The sequence below is a fragment of the Staurois parvus genome, unplaced genomic scaffold (genome assembly GCF_062004578.1).
Source record: "Staurois parvus isolate SC_StPar_1 unplaced genomic scaffold, SC_StPar_1.0 ptg000174l, whole genome shotgun sequence".
Classification (NCBI taxonomy): Eukaryota; Metazoa; Chordata; class Amphibia; order Anura; family Ranidae; genus Staurois; species Staurois parvus.
Window position 1 is genome coordinate 2,260,830 of NW_028317970.1, and position 20,574 is coordinate 2,281,403.

Consider the following 20,574-nt stretch of genomic DNA (forward strand, 5'->3'; position numbering starts at 1 on the left):
TTCATAAAGTGACTAAGTGCTCATATATCCTGTACAGTCCTGGAAACAGTGCATGTGCAATCAGGTATGGAAGAAATGCGCACTCACCGGAACGCACAAAATAAAGTGCGTTTTGTAATAAATCCTGCTGTCATCTAATGGTCATCTCAGGGCAGGAATAGAGTAAACTCCCTCTTATGGGGGATGGGTCCTGGGACTTTAAGATGATGAATCCGGGATTTCCAGAGTTCCCCTTAAGGGATGGATGGGTGCAGCTCACTGGGTGTAATAGAGGCTCCCTCCCTGGGAACTGGGCAGTGAATGTCTGTAAATCAATACTCCCCGGGGGAGTCAAGGCAAACACATCCCATAGTGTAGTAGTTTGAATATTTATTGAGATAATAATCGGTATCCAGATAAAAACTCATAGGGTGAGTAAGCAAAATCTCATGGACTAACTGGCCAGAGTTAAAGATGGCCGCCGGAGCTCCACATTACTCCGGCAGCATGACATCATGGTGTTATTGGCTCCTCCTTACGTGTTTCGTGCACCCACAGGTCATCTGAGGGGAACACCAATAACACCAACAGTTTATATAGACGACTGCGCATTATACATGCGCCATCTTTGAGAAGACGTAACTTAGTGCGCACGTACGGCTAAGCGGGCACCATTTTTCCTTAGGTATTTTGAACGATACAAGCTGGAGTGACATATACAAGTGTCAGCAAATAAACACTAAATATTCAAATTAATCAAATAAACAGCGCAATACCCAACAAATGATACATAAAAAGAAAAATACTAGTATAACATTTTTTAAAAAAATTTAGAAGTGTCCAAAATAAATGTGTCCAACAAACAAAAAAAAATATAATAAATTTCACATAATATCCAAATAAAATGAAAAACTCATGTGATTTAAAGTGTCGAAAATTAATGTATTTATAAATTTATAAAGTGATTATCCTTCTGTCATAAGTGCTTCCACCATCCACCAGTGAGAAACCAACATTAATCGCACTCACCAGATATTGGCGAATAGTAAGCCTTTTAGGACTTTTAGGGATCCTACACCCCCTCTTAACGCCTCCAGACCTCCTTTCCACCACACCAGACTAAGAAGATTCTTCAACTTCGTTCTCAAGACCTGGGAGAGGCGAAACGTGTCGACGCTCTTCCGGTCTGCTTTACTAACGTCATATGTCACTTCCGGTGAGTGGAACTCACGCCAAGAGGTGCGTTCCAGCGGCCATTTTGGGAACTGTGTGTCTGTCAATTCATTGTCATCCTTTGCACAGATAGCTGTGGGATTTTTGCAGTATATCGTGGATGGTGTTCTGATGATGTTTGGCCGTTGTAGGCTACATAATAAAGAGCCTTTTATATTGCTGCCTACCATGAATGACTTGGCATCATTATTATATATTTAAGAAGAAGTTAGTAGCAATATTACACTCTATGCTATACTTTCTTCTTTGGCACAACGGTGGAGCGTTTTGTTTGGAGAAAGGAAGTTGAAGAATCTTCTTAGTCTGGTGTGGTGGAATGGAGGTCTGGAGGCGTTAAGAGGGGGTGTAGGATCCCTAAAAGGCTTACTATTCGCCATTATCTGGTGGGTGCGATTAATATTGGTTTCTCACTGGTGGATGGTGGAAGCACTTATGACAAAAGGATAATCACATTATAAATGTATTCGTTTTTGGTGAAGCCCTTTGAAGTTGAAGAAAAAGGCTCAAGTTTCATAATGTTATATATATATTTTGATGATTTTTGATATTTTGATGGACACATTAATTTTGGACACTTTAAATCACATTATGAGTTTTTCATTTTATTTGGATATTATGTGAAATTTATTATATATTTTTTGTTTGTTGGACACATTTATTTTGGACACTTCTAAATTTTTTAAAAAAAATTTTATACTAGTATTTTTCATTTTATGTATCATTTGTTGGGTATTGTGCTGTTTATTTGATTAATTTGATGATTTAGTGTTTACACTAGTACACAGCAGCATCCTATATATATTATATATTTTTTAGTAGGAGGGGTTTGTTCTGTGGCGCAGGAGTATATATTTATACACAGTAAATATTAGATAGTAGTGGGGTCCGGATAGGTCAGTAAGTAGTGATCAGTTGTTGGATCAAAACAAGGCGATATAAGAAAAGGGACAACAATTGAGTGTCCTAAATCCAGGCATATACCAAGGGAAGAATGGAAGCTGAGGTGTCATATATGTCAGGGGAAACATACCATATAAATCATTATAATTCCCAACAATATACTATATAGTCACTAACAATGATATACCACCAGATATAAATATATATATATATACCAAGGGAAGAATGGAAGCTGAGGTGTCATATATGTCAGGGAAACATACCATATAAATCATTATAATTCCCAACAATATACTATATAGTCACTAACAATGATATACCACCAGATATAAATATATACATATATATACCAAGGGAAGAATGGAAGCTGAGGTCTCATATATGTCAGGGAAACATACCATATAAATCATTATAATTCCCAACAATATACTATATAGTCATCAACAATGATATACCACCAGATATAAATATATATATATATAGTGTGTAAACGTGGGATTATATTATATATTATTATCTGGGAATACAAGTCATTCACACTCTACTGGTAGACAACAAGGTCCCCCAATCAGTCCGTCACCTTCCAGTCTCTGCAGCAGAATACCAGGATGGAGTCTAGATGACGCCTCCCACTGACTCCGCCCCTCTCCATGACTTGGATTCCTTAGTGGAGATGACACCTTGGAAGAGGATTGAACCCCAAATGTCTATCAGACAAACTATGAAGATCCAAACTCCCTCAGATTCAGAAATGAGATGACATTTCACAGAGGAGAGATTCATTTATACTTTACCAGGTGAGGAGAGCTGTGGTGGATGATAGGACCGCCCCCGAGGATTCCCAATGGCTGCTCCCCATAGAATCTGTTCTGGTATGGAGAGTCTGGATTGGTGGAGAGCGGAGATGAGGATCAAATGAGTGTCTGTGAAGATCCGTGTGCACCATCCAGTGTCAGTCCCTCTCTGAGAGCCCCTCCCCCTTTTATATCCAAAATCCCCTTATCTAAGGAAAAGAGGCGTGGCTTAGAGTATTTACCTGCATCTGATTGGCCAACATTTCTGTTGACATTCCCTCTTTCCGGAGGTTTCCATTTCCAGAGATGTTTCCTCTGTTAATGATTGGTGGGACACAGACAATCCAATCTTCATACATACATGGAGGCCCTCTGCCATTCAGAGAGGAGATGTTTCTGATCCCCTCCCCCGACACATGAACTCCCTGCCTGCAGATTCAGAGTGAAGGAGAAATCTTCCACACTTATCAGCTGCTCATTGGGGTATCTTTCCCATCCCCCCACTGCCACACACAGCCAAAATAAGACTCTGTGGGGGCAGGACCAAAATGCCAATGTGAACGGGGTGATTAGGGAGTGCTCAGACCCATTCATAACACCCTTTGCACACTCCTGCAGCCTATTAGCTCCCATTTCCCTTTCTACATCTCAGCTGATCTCCTGCAGCCTATTAGCCCCCATTTCCCTTTCTATGTCTCAGCAGATCTCCTGCAGCCTATTAGCTCCCATTTCCCTTTCTACATCTCAGCTGATCTCCTGCAGCCTATTAGCCCCCATTTCCCTTTCTATGTCTCAGCGGATCTCCTGCAGCCTATTAGCTCCCATTTCCCTTTCTACGTCTCAGCTGATCTCCTGCAGCCTATTAGCCCCCATTTCCCTTTCTACGTCTCAGCGGATCTCCTGCAGCCTATTAGCCCCCATTTTTCTTTCTACGTCTCAGCGGATCTCCTGCAGCCTATTAGCTCCCATTTCCCTTTCTATGTCTCAGCAGATCTTCTGCAGCCTATTAGCTCCCATTTCCCTTTCTACGTCTCAGCAGATCTCCTGCAGCCTATTAGCTCCCATTTCCCTTTCTACGTCTCAGCAGATCTCCTGCAGCCTATTAGCTCCCATTTCCCTCTCTACGTCTCAGCAGATCTCCTGCAGCCTATTAGCACCCATTTCCCTTTCTACGTCTCAGCAGATCTCCTGCAGCCTATTAGCACCCATTTCCCTTTCTATGTCTCTGTACTCTGTGGGGGTGGGACTTGGGAGAATAAGACTCTGTGGGGGCGGGACTTGGTGAGCAGTACTCTATGGGGGCGGGACTTGGTGAACAGTACTCTGTGGGGGCGGGACTTGGTGAGCAGTGCTCTGTGGGGGAAGGACTTGGTGAGCAGTACTCTGTGGGGGCAGGACTTGGTGAGCAGTACTCTGTGGGGGCGGGACTTGGTGAGCAGTACTCTGTGAGGGCGGGACTTGGTGAGCAGTACTCTGTGGGGGCGGGACTTGGTGAGCAGTACTCTGTGGGGGTGGGACTTGGTGAGCAGTACTCTGTGGGGGCGGGACTTGGTGAGCAGTACTCTGTGGGGGCGGGACTTGGTGAGCAGTACTCTGTGGGGGCGGGATTATGATTAGATTTACTATTCCATTCATTTTCTGCTCATATAAAGATGGAATTCAGATATAAAGACGGGAAGTATGGAGCAGAGAAATGAATAGACCTCCCAGCAATGTTATTACCAGGCTGCAGCTAGGGGGAGCTCTAATGTCACCCCAGCAGAGTGATCCCATCTAGCCCACATTAACCCTCTCACTGCCAGAGCTGGTTTTGCAGTGTGTAGGAGTCTGGGATGCGTTTTGTTGAGGTGGGGGAGGGGTTATGAATTGTTTCCATTCTCACTGTAGAATGTGCTGCAACAAAAGTGACATGAAGGCTCCTCCCACACTGATCCGCGGGACACGTATGACTTTTTGCTGCATTTCTGCCATGTTTTTACCGTGTTTGCATTGCACTTCTTAAAGATCATGTGACTCAAAATCCGCACCAAACCCTCACCGTGGGGGCATTGTTGGTTTGTTCTGCGGCGGTTTCCATTGATTTCAATGGGGAGGGGCGTTCTTGGAGCGTTTTTTATCACCCCAAACCTGCACTAAAGATGCAACAAACAGGACTTTGAAAAACGCAGCGGCCCCGCATCGGCTGAGTGTGAAGAATTCCAGGAATACACGGTCACATGATGTTCTTCTACTAACACAAACCTGGGAGAACACCGGATGGGGTGACAGCAGAGTGACCGATAATGACACACATTGAGCTGCCGATAAAACTTCATTTCCAGAGTCCCCCCACAATACAGGAGGGGGCGCTATGTACTGTGGGGTCTGGGGGAAGGAATCCGGGAGGGAAATGTCATCTGCAGAACATTTCATACTCTGCTCTAGATTTATAAATGTCAGCGACGTGCGATGATTGACACCCCCTTACCCAGATAATGGGGACTTGTAATCTGACAGATTCACACAGGAGTTGTTCATTGCTGAAGGAGCCCCAAGAAACCTTTGGAGGAACCCTGGCTGAGGAAGGCTGGACTAGGCAGTCATATATTTCTGTCCCCCTTGGTGGGAGTGGAGGTGACCCCTCTATAAGGATCTACAGTCCATACACACCCAGCACAAGGCCGGGGTCACACTACCAGACGCTTCTCGGGGCTGCAGTTCCTCTGAGCTCCACAAGGTGGGGATCTCACCTCTACCCAGACAGGAAGTCTCTATGGAAGACAGACAGGAAGTGATGTCAGGGACAGACAGGAAGTGATGTCAGGTACAGACAGGAAGTGATGTCAGGTACAGACAGGAAGTTCCGGGTGAGAAGTGAGGCAGGAGGAAGCAGAGAGGAGACATTGGTGGAAGTGGCAGCAGAGGAGGTAATAAGATGTTGTTATTATACAGGATTTATGGCGCCAACAGTTTGGTCAGCACTTTACAATATAATGGGAGACAATACAGCAACAATACAGTTCAATAGAAGAGGGATAGGAGGGCCTGATCCTGGGAGCTTACAATTTAGGAGATTTCCTATTTGCACCCAGTAACCCCCCCATCATGTCCATCCTCTTCCTCTATAGTCACGTCCGTCCTCTTCCCCCATAGTCATGTCCGTCCTCTTCCTCCACAGTCACGTCTGTCCTCTTCCTCCACAGTCACGTCTGTCCTCTTCCTCCACAGTCACGTCTGTCCTCTTCCTCCACAGTCACGTCTGTCCTCTTCCTCCATAGTCACGTCCGTCCTCTTCCTCCATAGTCACGTCCGTCCTCTTCCTCCATAGTCATGTCCATCCTCTTCCTCCATAGTCATGTCCGTCCTCTTCCTCCATAGTCATGTCCGTCCCCTCCCTCCATAGTCACTGTGACGTCTTTTATCTCCAGCAGATGATGATACACACATATATAGTGTGGGAACCCAGATTAACCCCTTCAGGGGCAGAACATTCCCCACTTCCGGGGCCGGAACATTCTCCTCATTGTGGAGAGGTGTCACCTTCTCACCTCTTCAGTCTATACTAATGAATTATACCACTTTTATAAGTGGCGGGGAATGGAGAATCCTATGACATCACACTGACCTCACAGCTCCTCCTCCCAATGTCCCTCCATCCAGAGTCAGAGAATCCTATGACATCACACTGACCTCACAGCTCCTCCTCCCAATGTCCCTATCCAGAGTCTATATGTCCTATGACATCACACTGACCTCACAGCTCCTCCTCCCAATGTCCCTCCATCCAGAGTCAGAGAATCCTATGACATCACACTGACCTCACAGCTCCTCCTGCCAATGTCCCTCCATCCAGAGTCAGAGAATCCTATGACATCACACTGACCTCACAGCTCCTCCTCCTAATGTCCTTCTAGGAATGACCGATAAAATATCATATAGCGGGGTCTCCAAACTTTCTAAACAAAGGGCCAGTTTACTGTCTTCAGACTTCAGGGGGTCTGACTGTGGACAGTGATAGTAGAAAACATCCTGGCATCAGTGGGAGTAAACCGTGTCCCATCATTGGTGTCATTGGGGGACTAGTGACCTGTGGTTGATGTCAGTGGAAGGAATAGTGCCCCATCGGTGGTATTGGTGGTGGGGGAGATAGTGATCTATTGTTGGTGTAAGAGTCAGAAATGATGCCCCATCATTGGTGTCAATGGGGGGAATAGTGCCCCAGGGGCTAGATAAAGGCAAGCAAAGGGCTGTTTCCGGCCCTCGGCTGCAGTTTCAAGCCGTGTTCATTTTGTTGACTAAACTATTTGAGTCGACTAAAATACGACTAAAAAAAACAATAATTCAGATGACTAAAATGCAATTAAAACTAAAATGCAATTAAACTAAAATGGCTTTGTAGACAAAAGACTGACAAATCCTAAATCGAAGTTTGGCATCAAAACTGGTTTGTAGGTAACTGGCATCAGGGACAGGAGAGCTAGAAAAGGACATAAATGAAGATCTATGGGAAAGGATGGAACTGAAGGCTAACATAGCAGAAACAACAAGACTGGATGGCCCCGTGGGGTTACCATGGACACTGTGACATCACCATCACTGACATGTAACATGGAACAGATGGAATTAAAAATGTATTAGACATGAAGGAATGATCTCCTAGATTGTCAGCTCTAACAAGCCGGCCCTCTGCTTCCTCTGCTACCAAATTGTATTGTAACTGTAATGTCTGCCTTCATTCTGTACAGCGCTGAGCACACTGTTGGTGCCATATAAATCCTGTATAATAATAATAATAATAATTTATCTCCTTTCTTCTTATTCTATGGTGTTAGGATGTGGGGCCCTTGGCATCCTCATAAGCAAATCAGAACTGTAGATCCTGCGTTGTGTTATGATGTCAGAATTCCTTATACCCTGCATAGTGTGGGGGTCCTGTGGGGGGGAATTATATCTTAGCCTGAAGTGGGGCTTTAATAAAATGGAGACCTGAATGGAGAGGTGAGGAGGATTCTGGGAATATCATTTGATGTGACTATTTGTGTTCAGATGTAGAGTTTTCCTCCTGTGAAGTCTGGAGATCATATGACATCACATTGCCTCCACCTCCCTCCCTGATAGAAGAGAGAAAGAAGAAGAAGATTCTAGAAGTCACCAGAGAGATCACTGAGCTGCTGACAGGAGAGGTGAGCGGTGCCGGGAATTCTGGGACATTCTCCAGTAACAGACAAGGGATGTGTCTGGATGGTGACTGTATCATTGTGTGTGTCAGGTTCCTATAAGGTGTCAGGGTGTCACTGTCTATTTCTCCATGGAGGAGTGGGAGTATTTAGAAGGACACAAGGATCTCTACAAGGACGTCATGATGGACAATCAGCCGCCCCTCACATCACCGGGTAAGAGGAGACTTTATTGTAAAGGAGAGAGCAGTACGGAGGATCCACCTAGATCCCCCATCATCTGATAAACACATAGAAACAATGGATTCAGTCAGTGTGTGTGTTTCCTACAGATGGATCCAGTCATGGGAACCCACCAGAGAGATGTCCCCGTCCTCTGTATTCCCGGGATTCCACACAGGAAGGTCACACCATCCCTCACCATCATCAGGTAGATGATGACAATTATTGGTAGTTGTGATTTATACACAGCATGTTTGTTACAATGAATGTTTTATTATATCTTTCAGAGTGGAATCCTCGGGGATGATAATATTGATGTTAAAGAAGAGTATAAAGAGGAGGATGAGGAGTATGGAGTGATGGAGGAGTTTTCAGAAGGACACAAGGATATGATGGAGCCACCTAATACCAGGAACCCACCAGAGAGATGTCCCCGTCCTCTGTATTCCCGGGATTCCACACAGGAAGATCACACCATCCCTCACTATTACAAGGTTGGTGGGATGGAGAATCTAGAATATGGTCTCACAGAAGTGATTGTTTTTTATGTGATGTCACAAAGTTTATGTTTTACAGATGAACTCTTCTATTATTATTTTGTTTTAGGTTGAAGATCTGATAGATATAAAAGTTGAGGTGAAATCAGAAGAAGAAGAAGAGGCGTATGTGAGGGATGATCAGCAGTCTATGGAGGAGGATGGAATAACGGGGACATTTATAGAGGAGGACACTCCTACAGAGATCAGCACAGGTGGGTCATGAACACTAAATCCATTCCTCCACCCATACTGCTCACTGATTGGTCCAGAGTAGGGCGGGGACTGGGTGATATCAGCCTGTAATCCCCTGGTCACTTTCCTGAGCTGTGTTCCCGGTCCTGTATTCCTGGATTTCTCTCGGATAATCTTCCTTCTCTGTGCTGCAGACACAATTTATGTCTCTAGACTGGATTTATGGAGGTTCTGGGGTTCAGCTGGCAGCAATATGTTGATTTTCACCATAGACATTATTAGACCTAAGCACCGGGGGCATGTGATTTGGGTCTTCTGTCCCATGACCGGGTCTAGCAAGATCTCTGACAGAACAATTCTCCCAGAGATACTTACTCTGAGTGCAGTCTCAGGAGATGGGAGGCAGCGGTGTGGGATCTCTGCAACTTGTCTCAAGTAAACATTTAATGTTCCACTGATAACTGAATACCAATATTATGAGACCTGAACCGTACACTGTATAAGTTATATTGTACATTACATACTCCTGACCCCTGCGCTCTATACTCTATATTGTACATTACATACTCCTGACCCCTGCACTATATACGCTATGTTGTACATTACATACTCCTGACCCCTGCACTATATACTCTATGTTGTACATTACATACTCCTGACCCCTGCACTATATACTCTATGTTGTACATTACATACTCCTGACCCCTGCACTATATACTCCATGTTGTACATTACATACTCCTGACCCCTGCACTATATACTCTATGTTGTATATTCCATACTCCTGACCATTGCACTATATACTCTATGTTGTACATTACATACTCCTGCCCCTGCACTATATACTCTATGTTGTACATTACATACTCCTGACCCCTGCACTATATACTCTATGTTGTACATTACATACTCCTGACCCCTGCACTATATACTCTATGTTGTACATTACATAGTCCTGACCCCTGCACTATATACTCTATGTTGTACATTACATACTCCTGACCCCTGCACTATATACTCTATGTTGTGGATTACATCATTCTAATACCGTACTGTACTGAGTCCTAACTTTTGTATCTTATATAAGTTGTCCATTACATCGGCCTTACTTCTTTTGCACTCATTTTCTCCCAGCTGGACATTTTATATCGGATGATGTGATTGGAGCACAGACTTTTACATGGTGATAATAATGTGATAACATCCTCCAACTTTGGACCCTTAGACTGAAAGTGATAATGAGGGAGGAGTCAATACCCCAATGATGGTGGTCTTCAGGATCAGTCTAGTCTTCATCTTGGTTGTTCTCCCCCCATCCTCACTCTTGACCTCTGGTGGGGCTCAGCCCCGCTGTTCTTCATGACTAAATCATGGACTAAATAAGGAAGTGCAGTACTTCTTGTGTTGGGAAGATGGCGATGAGTGATAGAGGGGGTGGGGACCCTCGTCCTATAATCCCCTCATCACTGTCCCTCCTATAAAAGACAGTTCTGGTTGTTTCCTCACTCTCTGACTAAGGTCCATGAATAAAGAAATGACCTGGTAGGAGATCAGAGGAGCCATTTCCTAGTTCCCTTGAGGGTGGAATTGTAAGCTCCTCAGAGACCAAGCTGCCTGATGTGGGCGTAGTCCTGGTTTGGGGGAACCAATCAGCTCCTGTCTAGTAATCCTCTTTGTCTTTGTATTTTAGTCCATGGCCGGGAGATGAGGAAAACCTCCGAGGATTGTCTCACTTTGTCTCCAGACTGGAAAGTAGAAGATGAGGACATCACACAGTATAGTCCAGGAGAAAACCCGGCTCCCTCCAATGTCCATCCGGCACCACCCAGTGTAGATGGACCATCAGATTCCTCGTATCCTGAGGAACCTCAGACTGTGCGGGACCGGGCCGGCCTTCCAACAGGGAAGAGGTTCTTCTGTACTGAGTGTGGGAAATGTTTTTCAGTGAAGTTCAGTCTTTCCAGACATCAGAGATCACACACGGGGGAGAAGCCGTATTCCTGTCCTGATTGCAGGAAATGTTTTTCATTGAAGTCCCATCTTTCCACACATCAGAGATCTCACACGGGGGTGATGCCATATTCCTGTTCTGAGTGTGGAAAATGTTTTTCACACATATCCAATCTTTATAAACATCAGAGGTCTCATTTGGGGGAGAAGCCATATTTCTGCCCTGAGTGCGGGAAATGTTTTTCAGTGAAGTCCAGTCTTTCCAGACATCAGAGATCACACACGGGGGAGAAGCCGTATTCCTGTCTTGAGTGCGGGAAATGTTTTTCACGGAAGTCCCATCTCTCCATACATCAGAGATCTCACACGGGGGTGATGCCATATTCCTGTTCTGAGTGTGGAAAATGTTTTTCACAGATATCCAATCTTCACATACATCAGAGATCACACACGGGGGAAAAGCCTTATTCCTGTTCTGAGTGTGGGAAAAGTTTTTCACATAGATCCAATCTTTACACACATCAGAGATCTCACAATTGGGAAAAGCCACTTTCCTGTCCTGAGTGAGAGAATTGTTCCTCACTGAAGTCCTGTCTTCCTGTACATCAGGGATCCCACACAACCCTGGAGGTGTATTAGTGCCTTGAGTGTGGGAAATGTCTTCTAGATGAATGTTGCTGGACATCCCAGCTCTCGTGGGGAAGAAGCACACCCTGATGTACACCTCAGATATACTCCATGGCTGATCTTCATCATGGATGGAACAGTTCATAAGGAGATCAGAGGTCCCCAAAGACATGGATGAAGTGTGGGACCGGGTTGGCCATTGATAGCAGGAGAAGAATAAAAATGGAGTCCTGACCTGTGATTGGCTGAGTACATTTTGTGGTGGGAGATTTCACAAACACTTAGAGGTCTGTTTAAAAATAAATATTTCTACCTCCTGTATACCGGACACTTCCACCCCCTTCCTGCCCAGGCTGACTGGTAACTATCAGCACTCTCACACTTTGAATGACAATTACACAGTCATGCAACATTGTACCCAAATTATATTTTTATCATTTTTTTCACACAAATAGATATTTATTTTGGTGGTATTTAACCCCTTGACGCCGACGTAACACAAATATGCGGCCTCACGGACCTGGGCTTTTTTCCGTGGGGCCGCATATTTGCGTACCTGTCTTTGTGTTGGGAGCGCGCCCCTCAGCGCGCTCCCAGCACCGAGACCGCGGTGTCACTTAGAGCACCGGGTCCCGTTCTAACGATCGGGACCCGGGACTCCCGGTCCCGGGTCACATGATCGCTGTGATAGCCTCTGATTGGCTATCACAGTGATCAGTCACTGTGCAGCCCGGCCCCCTTGTTTTTTTTTCTCTCTCTCTCTATGAATGGAGAAGAGAGATACATTGTATCTCTCGAACTCCTGTCAGAGAGAAGAAAAAAAAAGTTTGTAAAAAAAAAAAAAAAGATAAATAAATAAATATTAAAAAAATAAAAGAAAAAATTAAAAAAAATACCTAGATCAAGGTTTGATCTAGTTCAGTGCCAGGGTTAGTGTTTAGGTCAGGGTCAAGGTCAAAGGTCAGGGTCAAAGGTCAAGGTCAGGGTTTAAAAAAAATTTGGTATTAGTGTCAGTTAGTGTTAATGTCAGTGTCAGTTAATGTTAGTGTGTTTTAGGTAAAAAAAAGACAAAAACAAAATGCGCACTATGGTTTCTGGGCTGTACTACGGGTACAAACAACAAATAACATACACATATATGGTATCGCTGCGATCGTCAAGAGCTGGAGAATTTATTTTGGGTTGCTCTTTGGTGGTAGGTTATGGTCATAACAAGAAACACATAGCTAAATAAAAAAAAAAGGATTTTTTTTTACTATTTTTGGCCAGTTTTCCTTTGATAATAAAAAAAAAATCAGGAGATATCCATTACCATTTACCACCAAATGAAAGCCCAATTTGTCCTGAAAAAATCAAGGTATAATCCACCTGGATGTGCAAAGTAGTTGTGATGATATGTACGGTTTTGCTATCACATGTCAACGGTGCAGAATTGTGCTTAGGCCTTTAGATTTGTTTTACCCTTAGGCGTGAAGGGGTTAAACACCACTTTTTACCATTTTTTCTTGTTTTTACAAATAAATGGTCTTTCCTTATAAATGTAGACAAAGGTGTATTCTGCTCCATTTCTTGGGTACAATAACCCCAATCAGTGTCTATGATTCAGTGTGTAGGAGAGTTATAGAGTCTACAAACTATGGGATAGATGTCTGAAAATCCATCATGTCTGATGACGGCAGATCTCATTTCTGAGGATCAAAAACACCAGAACGGTACAAGTTGTCAGAACTTTATCTGTGAGGAAATAATCCGTATACAATTCATGGAAACAGGCGGGATCTGGAATGAAGGAGATTCCCTACTAATTCTCACAAAGTAACCGACATCCCAGTTCTGTATTTGTGATAATTGGAAGACAAAATAAAACACAATAATGTGCAAAAATATATATTTATTAATAATATAAATCAGTACAAAATGGGGATGAAATATAATAGGTGATGATAAATAATAAACAATACAAGATAACAGTACAATGATCTAATCCACAATAATGGGGAGAAATACAAGCCAGCAATTACTGCCAAATATTAATGAATTACATCCAACTGTCTGGAAATGTCGTGTAAGAAATCAGTAACTCAGCAACATGTGACAACAGATATACAAATCCCCCCCGTGATCTCTCTACAACCAGATATTCAACGCTCAACGTGTACCTTGGCATGACTTGATCTGGAATCCCATACACAGGCCAATCCAATCCGCTTACAATCTGAGATGAAGATGTAATGTTACATGAAGTAGTCTACCTTGTCATATATATACTGTATACATCCCGATAAACCATTTTGAGTCTAGACCTACTAGCCAGGCACAAACCTTACTCTCCACCAGTTGCCCCACCCAACCTTGCCCAGGTCCACCTCCACCCCCAGCCCATCCCCCAATGCTGTCCCTAGCCCTGCCCCCAACCACACCCCTTTAAAGCTTATGAAATTACATTTTTCTTTAGAATAAAGAGTCCAAAATATAAAAAACTGCAATTATAACTTTATTATGTCAATTTAAACATCACAGCAATAGCTGAATAGCCATCGGGTGCAATCAAAATATCAAGTTTTACAGCTTTAAACCTGCAGTGAACATTTTGTATTTGTTTTGTTTATCTCCTGCATCTTTAGTAACTGCAGTAAAGTCTCTTTTAAAGGATGTAAGTTTAGTTTAAGTATAGCATAAGAAAAAGTGCTTATTTTGATGCCAAAAACATGGAATAATAATTACTGTAAACATGTTGTATTTTTCATCTCCAGCAGAGACCTTAGAGAAGTGCGGCATTAAGAAAAAAGAAAAAAGTGCCTCTTTTGATGGCCAAAAAACATAAATAACAATAGTAAACATTTTGCATTTTTTATCTTCAGCATCTTATTAAAAGAGAGCTTAGAGAAGTAGTGCATTAAGAATAAACAAAGAAGAGCTTATTTAGATGCCAAAAAACATGGCATAACAATAGTAACCATTGTAACATAGAGCAGCCATGGTTTGTGTTGTACAGCAGGACCAAGACTTGTGTAATACCCTTTTTCTGATGCAAAATACCACTTCAATGGCTGTGTGCGGATTGAATTCTATTCAATTAAGAAAATAAAACACCAAAAAATAATTATTTGGATGCCAAAAAGCAGTAGGAAGCCAGTTTCACATCAAGATTTGCTATGGTTTTCATTGTACAGCAGGACCAAGACTTGTGTAACGTCCCCTTTCTGATACAAAATACCACTTCAATGGCTGTGTGTGGATTGTAATCTTTTAGTGGTGGTCCATTAACAGCAATCATCAGAAGATCATCCAAAGTCTCCCGTGTCAGTGATGAACGATAGACCGTCTTTATTCTGATTTGGTAGCTATAGCCACGTTCACATGAGACGGTTGTTGGGGGAAGTTCGGCACAGAAATTGACCAGAGGGAGTATGTTGCTGAATCTGCTGATTCAATCTTTTCAGAGTCTCATTAAAAGAGTCCATTTGGAATGGAGAGTTTGAGGTCAGCCCACTCTGCTTCTAACAGCTCAATTTTGTCTTCAAACTGATTATCAAAAACATGTTTTGCAATTCTGTGCAACTCAGTCCATCCAAAGTTGGGGATGTGAGCTTTGTCTGGCCAAGACACGCTGTTCAATATATGGACAGATTGTACAATATCTGAGGAGAACGAGGAAAGCCTCAAAATGAAATCTCTTTCTGCTTTGGCCAATACAGATTGGCCTATAGACTGAAATTCTGTCACCAGCTTGAAGGTTGGTCAGCTGCAGCCCATGTCGTTTTCCATCTTCTGTAAACTTACTAAGAAATTCAAGTTCGTTTTTTTCTTTCCCATCAGAAAGATTCTGAAGAGTTTTAGCTGCTTGTTCTAGTTTGTTTTTTACCTGACAGATCATAAGTTCCTTGTTCTGAAGACTCTCTGACAAAGGGTTCAGCTTGCTAGAAAATAGAATAGGAAATGTAAAAGTTTCACAAACTTCATCTGTTTCAGGTCTTTCAGGATGCCTTTAACTTTAGCAGATTCACATGATCCCTCAGATGATATCTGCTCAGAATGGCTCCCTACTGTCTTCCAGTGTTGCAGAAAAGCACACAAGGCCTCAACTTTGCTGCATAACCAGCGCACTGTGTGTACATCTTTCATTTTCAAGATTTCCTCAAAGTGTCTGCGAGATCTTTACTGGTTGGCAACCCTTCTTGATCCACGTTACAAGGGTCAAGGTGCAGAGCTCATCCAGTCTTCCCAGAGGGAGCAGAGGATGAAACATCCTGAGGACACCTTGAAATTGTGCAACACCTTTCCAGATACTGGGAGGTCACCATTTCCTGGACAACGTGTTTCTGAGGCTTCATTCTGTTAAAGGAAGAGCGGTGGAGAAGGCGGCCAGCTGACCGATTAAACAGTTCTTTAGTCCTCAGCACCCAGGGCTGTTAGGTTTAAGCACCCATCGGCAGGGTCTGCATCATATGGTGCAGGATTATCTAGGGGCAAGAACAGACTTGGAGACCTTTCCAACTGAGCATCCACTGGGTTACTGGGTCTTGAGGATGGATCACTGGCCAGAACTTGCTCAATATGCCATCAAGCTACTGGCCTGTCCTGCACCCAGCGTGCTTTCTGAACGGACATTCAGTGCTGCTGGAGGTTTTGTGATGGATAAAAGAGTGCGTCTGTCCACAGACTCCGCTGACCAGCTGACATTTATCAACATGAATCAATCCTGGATAATTTTTCTATAATTTTTAACAGTTCTCAACTGCAGGGCCCATGACTGCACCCAGCAATAGTAACTGAGGGGACACAGTGTTCAGGCACCATCAACACTGAAGGCCACATTGTTCTACACCTGTATGAGAGGTGCATTACATATAATTAGAATTTTTAGAGCCGGGTCCAATCCTGCACTTGTCAAGAATAACTCTGAAGGGTTACAGTGTGAGTCCTGCTGCAGCAGGTTCTATACATTGTACAGATGTGCAACTTTGCAGGTAGTTTAAGGGACCCCCAGGCATGATATTTAAATGAATATTTTTTTTTTTTTACTTTAAGCCAGTGCTTCTCAAATAGTGGGGCGCGCCTCCCAGGGGGGGCGCGAGGCTCCATCAAGGGGGGTGCGTACAGGGGTGGGCAGAGGGCTGCTGTCTCTTACCTGGCTCCCACGATGATCCATCCAGGAAGCGCTGCTCCTTCCGTCACTCTGGCCACTCCCTCACTCCTGCCGCTCGGCTCTGCCTCCTCACCGGTGATTGGCCGCCAGAACTGTAGCTCAGGAAAGGTACACAGGCGGCCAATCACGGACGAGGAGGCGGAGCTGAGCGGACCCGCGAAAATTGAGTGAGGGAAAAGCCGGTAAGTGTGCAGTGCAGAGGTGCTGCTGCAACCACATATGCTGGCTGCAGCAGCACCATACTGCAACAGGGGTCAGCAAGTGTCATTGGTGTCAGTGGGAGGAATAGTGCCGCATCATTGGTGTCACTGATACTAATGATGGGGCATTATTCCTCCCACTGACACCAACGATGGGGCACTATTCCTCCCACTGACACCAACGATGGGGCACTATTCCTCCCACTGACACCAATGATGGGGCACTATTCCTCCCACTGACACCAACGATGGGGCACTATTCCTCCCACTGACACCAATGATGGGGCACTATTCCTCCCACTGATACTAATGATGGGGCATTATTCCTCCCACTGACACCAATGATGGGGCACTATTCCTCCCACTGACACCAATGATGGGGCACTATTCCACTGACACCAATGATGGGGCACTATTCCTCCCACTGACACCAATGATGGGGCACTATTCCTCCCACTGATACCAATGATGGGGCACTATTCCTCCCACTGACACCAATGATGGGGCACTATTCCTCCCACTGACACCAATGATGGGGCATTATTCCTCCCACTGACACCAATGATGGGGCACTATTCCTCCCACTGATACTAATGATGGGGCACTATTCCTCCCACTGACACCAATGATGGGGCACTATTCCTCCCACTGACACCAATGATGGGGCACTATTCCTCCCACTGACACCAATGATGGGACACTATTCCTCCCACTGACACCAATGATGGGGCATTATTCCTCCCACTGACACCAATGATGGGGCACTATTCCTCCCACTGATACTAATGATGGGGCACTATTCCTCCCACTGACACCAATGATGGGGCACTATTCCTCCCACTGACACTAATGATGGGGCACTATTCCTCCCACTGACACCAATGATGGGGCACTATTCCTACTTATAACAATTTTATAGACAAATGATACTATTTACAGTCGCGCGGGGGGGCGCAAAATGTTTTCTTCTTCCTAGGGGGGGCATGACAGAAAATAATTGAGAAGCACTGCTTTAAGCAATGAAAAATAACTGCCCCTTTAAAAACTGTACTATTAGAATTTATTTTCCACTGATTCATGTCCATCAGGGCAGTTCCCGAGTCCCCATACCACTTTTATTGATAACACCTAGCATATAATCCTTCTAAATGGGCACTTTTGAATTTTCAAGTTTGAGTCCCATAGGTTCGATGTTGGCGGCAAACGTTTGGTCTGTTCGAATGTTCTACCATGAACTGAACCGGAGGGTGTTCAGCCCATCACTAGTGATAAACTAGAAGTGCAGAGAGAGAGCACACAGAGCAGATCACACAAAACCCAACATATGGGGGTATATTGGGGAATGTGAGGGCACAGTATGGATAACAAGACACAGCACAACAAAATAGTCCACCAGGTAGCAATGTAATACCACATAGATAGTCCATGTAGGATGGCCAAGCAAAATGGAGAACCAGTACACCAGGCCACCAGACGGTATGGCAAGGGGAATGTACCCAGCCCACAGGGTGAATACAGCGTAGCAGTGGTTAAGTCCAGCACACTAGGCAGAGATCTAGGCGGACCAGGGTAGGATGTAGCAAGGGTCAAATCCAGCTGATACAGCAGGGATCCGGGCAGACAAGTGGTTGAGTCCAGCACAGGGCAGGGATCTGGGCAGACAAGTGGTTGAGTCCAGCACAGGGCAGGGATCTGGGCAGACATGTGGTTGAGTCCAGCACAGGGCAGGGATCTGGGCAGACAAGTGGTTGAGTCCAGCACATGGCAGGGATCTGGGCAGACAAGTGGTTGAGTCCAGCACAGGGCAGGGATCTGGGCAGACATGTGGTTGAGTCCAGCACAGGGCAGGGATCTGGGCAGACAAGTGGGTGAGTCCAGCACAGGGCAGGGATCTGGGCTGACAAGTGGTTGAGTCCAGCACAGGGCAGGGATCTGGGCAGACAAGTGGTTGAGTCCAGCACAGGGCAGGGATCTGGGCAGACAAGTGGTTGAGTCCAGCACAGGGCAGGGATCTGGGCAGACATGTGGTTGAGTCCAGCACAGGGCAGGGATCTGGGCAGACAAGTGGTTGAGTCCAGCACAGGGCAGGGATCTGGACAGACATGTGGTTGAGTCCAGCACAGGGCAGGGATCTGGGCAGACAAGTGGTTGAGTCCAGCACAGGGCAGGGATCTGGGCAGACAAGTGGTTGAGTCCAGCACAGGGCAGGGATCTGGGCAGACATGTGGTTGAGTCCAGCACAGGGCAGGGATCTGGGCAGACAAGTGGTTTAGTCCAGCACAGGGCAGGGATCTGGGCAGACATGTGGTTGAGTCCAGCACAGGGCAGGGATCTGGGCAGACAAGTGGTTGAGTCCAGCACAGGGCAGGGATCTGGACAGACATGTGGTTGAGTCCAGCACAGGGCAGGGATCTGGGCAGACAAGTGGTTGAGTCCAGCACAGGGCATGGATCTGGACAGACAAGTGGTTTAGTCCAGCACAGGGCAGGGATCTGGGCAGACAAGTGGTTGAGTCCAGCACAGGGCAGGGATCTGGGCAGACATGTGGTTGAGTCCAGCACAGGGCAGGGATCTGGGCAGGCAAGTTGTTGAGTCCAGCACAGGGCAGGGATCTGGGCAGACAAGTGGTTTAGTCCAGCACAGGGCAGGGATCTGGGCAGACAAGTGGTTTAGTCCAGCACAGGGCTGGGATCTGGGCAGACATGTGGTTGAGTCCAGCACAGGACAGGGATCTGGACAGACAAGGGGCTAAGTCAGCACAGTATAGGGAACTGGACAGAAAAGTGGGGTGATTCAAGCACAGGGCAGAGACCAGGGCAGCATGGTATGGCACATCAAGGGTATAGACTGGCAAACTGCAGCAATCGGATCCAGCAGCCACTTAGTCCAGAGTCCAGGCACTATGAGGGATGAGCAGCAATAGACACAACATAGGTTCAGGGACTCACCAGTCAACAGAAGTCCAGGCAGCTTGGCAGGGAACAGGAGGTCTGGTGGGCAGAGGTTCTTCATATGCACATCATGGGTCCTCAGAAGGCTGTGTGTCCTGCCCCAGCATCTGGGCCACACAGACAGACGCTGCCAGAAGATCAGAGAGTAGAGCAGAGTCCCAGTGTCCAGGAAGCTATCTGTCTCAGCAATTCTGTGCACCAGGTAACCTCTTTCTAGGAAGACATGCAGCCCTCAGTCCGGTGTGTCCATCACAGAAGTAAACTCAGAAACGTCTGACCCTTTCTGCCAGCATAGGGTTATTATATTGTCCTTTGAGTTCAGCCAAGCCTTAAGCATCCAAACCTGCTGCTGGCCCATCTGGCTTTATCCAGCTACAGGACACAATGCTGTCTGTGCTTCAACAAACAACACGCAAAAAAATATTTGTGCCCTTTGTTATAACCCCTGCCCCTTCCAAACATGTACCAGCAAGAGGCCTCAACATGCCTCTGCAAGGTACATGTCCCAGTTCAGCAGCAAAACTACAAAAGTATCCATGGGATGGCTTTTCATCTGAGGGCCACATGGTTATTAAAGCTCTTTCCAGCAGGACATCACTTTGGGGTATGGAAGCGGTTGGCTTAGGGACACACTTGAAGTGCTGGGAGGATAATTTGATCCACTAACATTATCTCTACAGAG

General features: G+C 45.3%; 1 protein-coding gene and 1 long non-coding RNA gene across 2 annotated transcripts in view; both read left to right on the forward strand.

The window, feature by feature from the left end:
• LOC149462509 (uncharacterized) overlaps nucleotides 1-20,574 on the forward strand; it is a 117,835-nt gene that overhangs the window by 18,140 nt on the left and 79,121 nt on the right. The window contains exon 3 of the mRNA XM_089676841.1: nucleotides 10,741-11,455. Within this exon, the coding sequence (XP_089532967.1) occupies nucleotides 10,741-11,455 (715 nt within the window). The remainder of the gene's footprint in view (nucleotides 1-10,740; nucleotides 11,456-20,574) is intronic.
• Nucleotides 8,628-9,126, forward strand: LOC149462510 (uncharacterized). The gene is made up of 2 exons (XR_016312653.1): nucleotides 8,628-8,778; nucleotides 8,891-9,126. It is a non-coding gene; the product is annotated as an uncharacterized LOC149462510 (long non-coding RNA).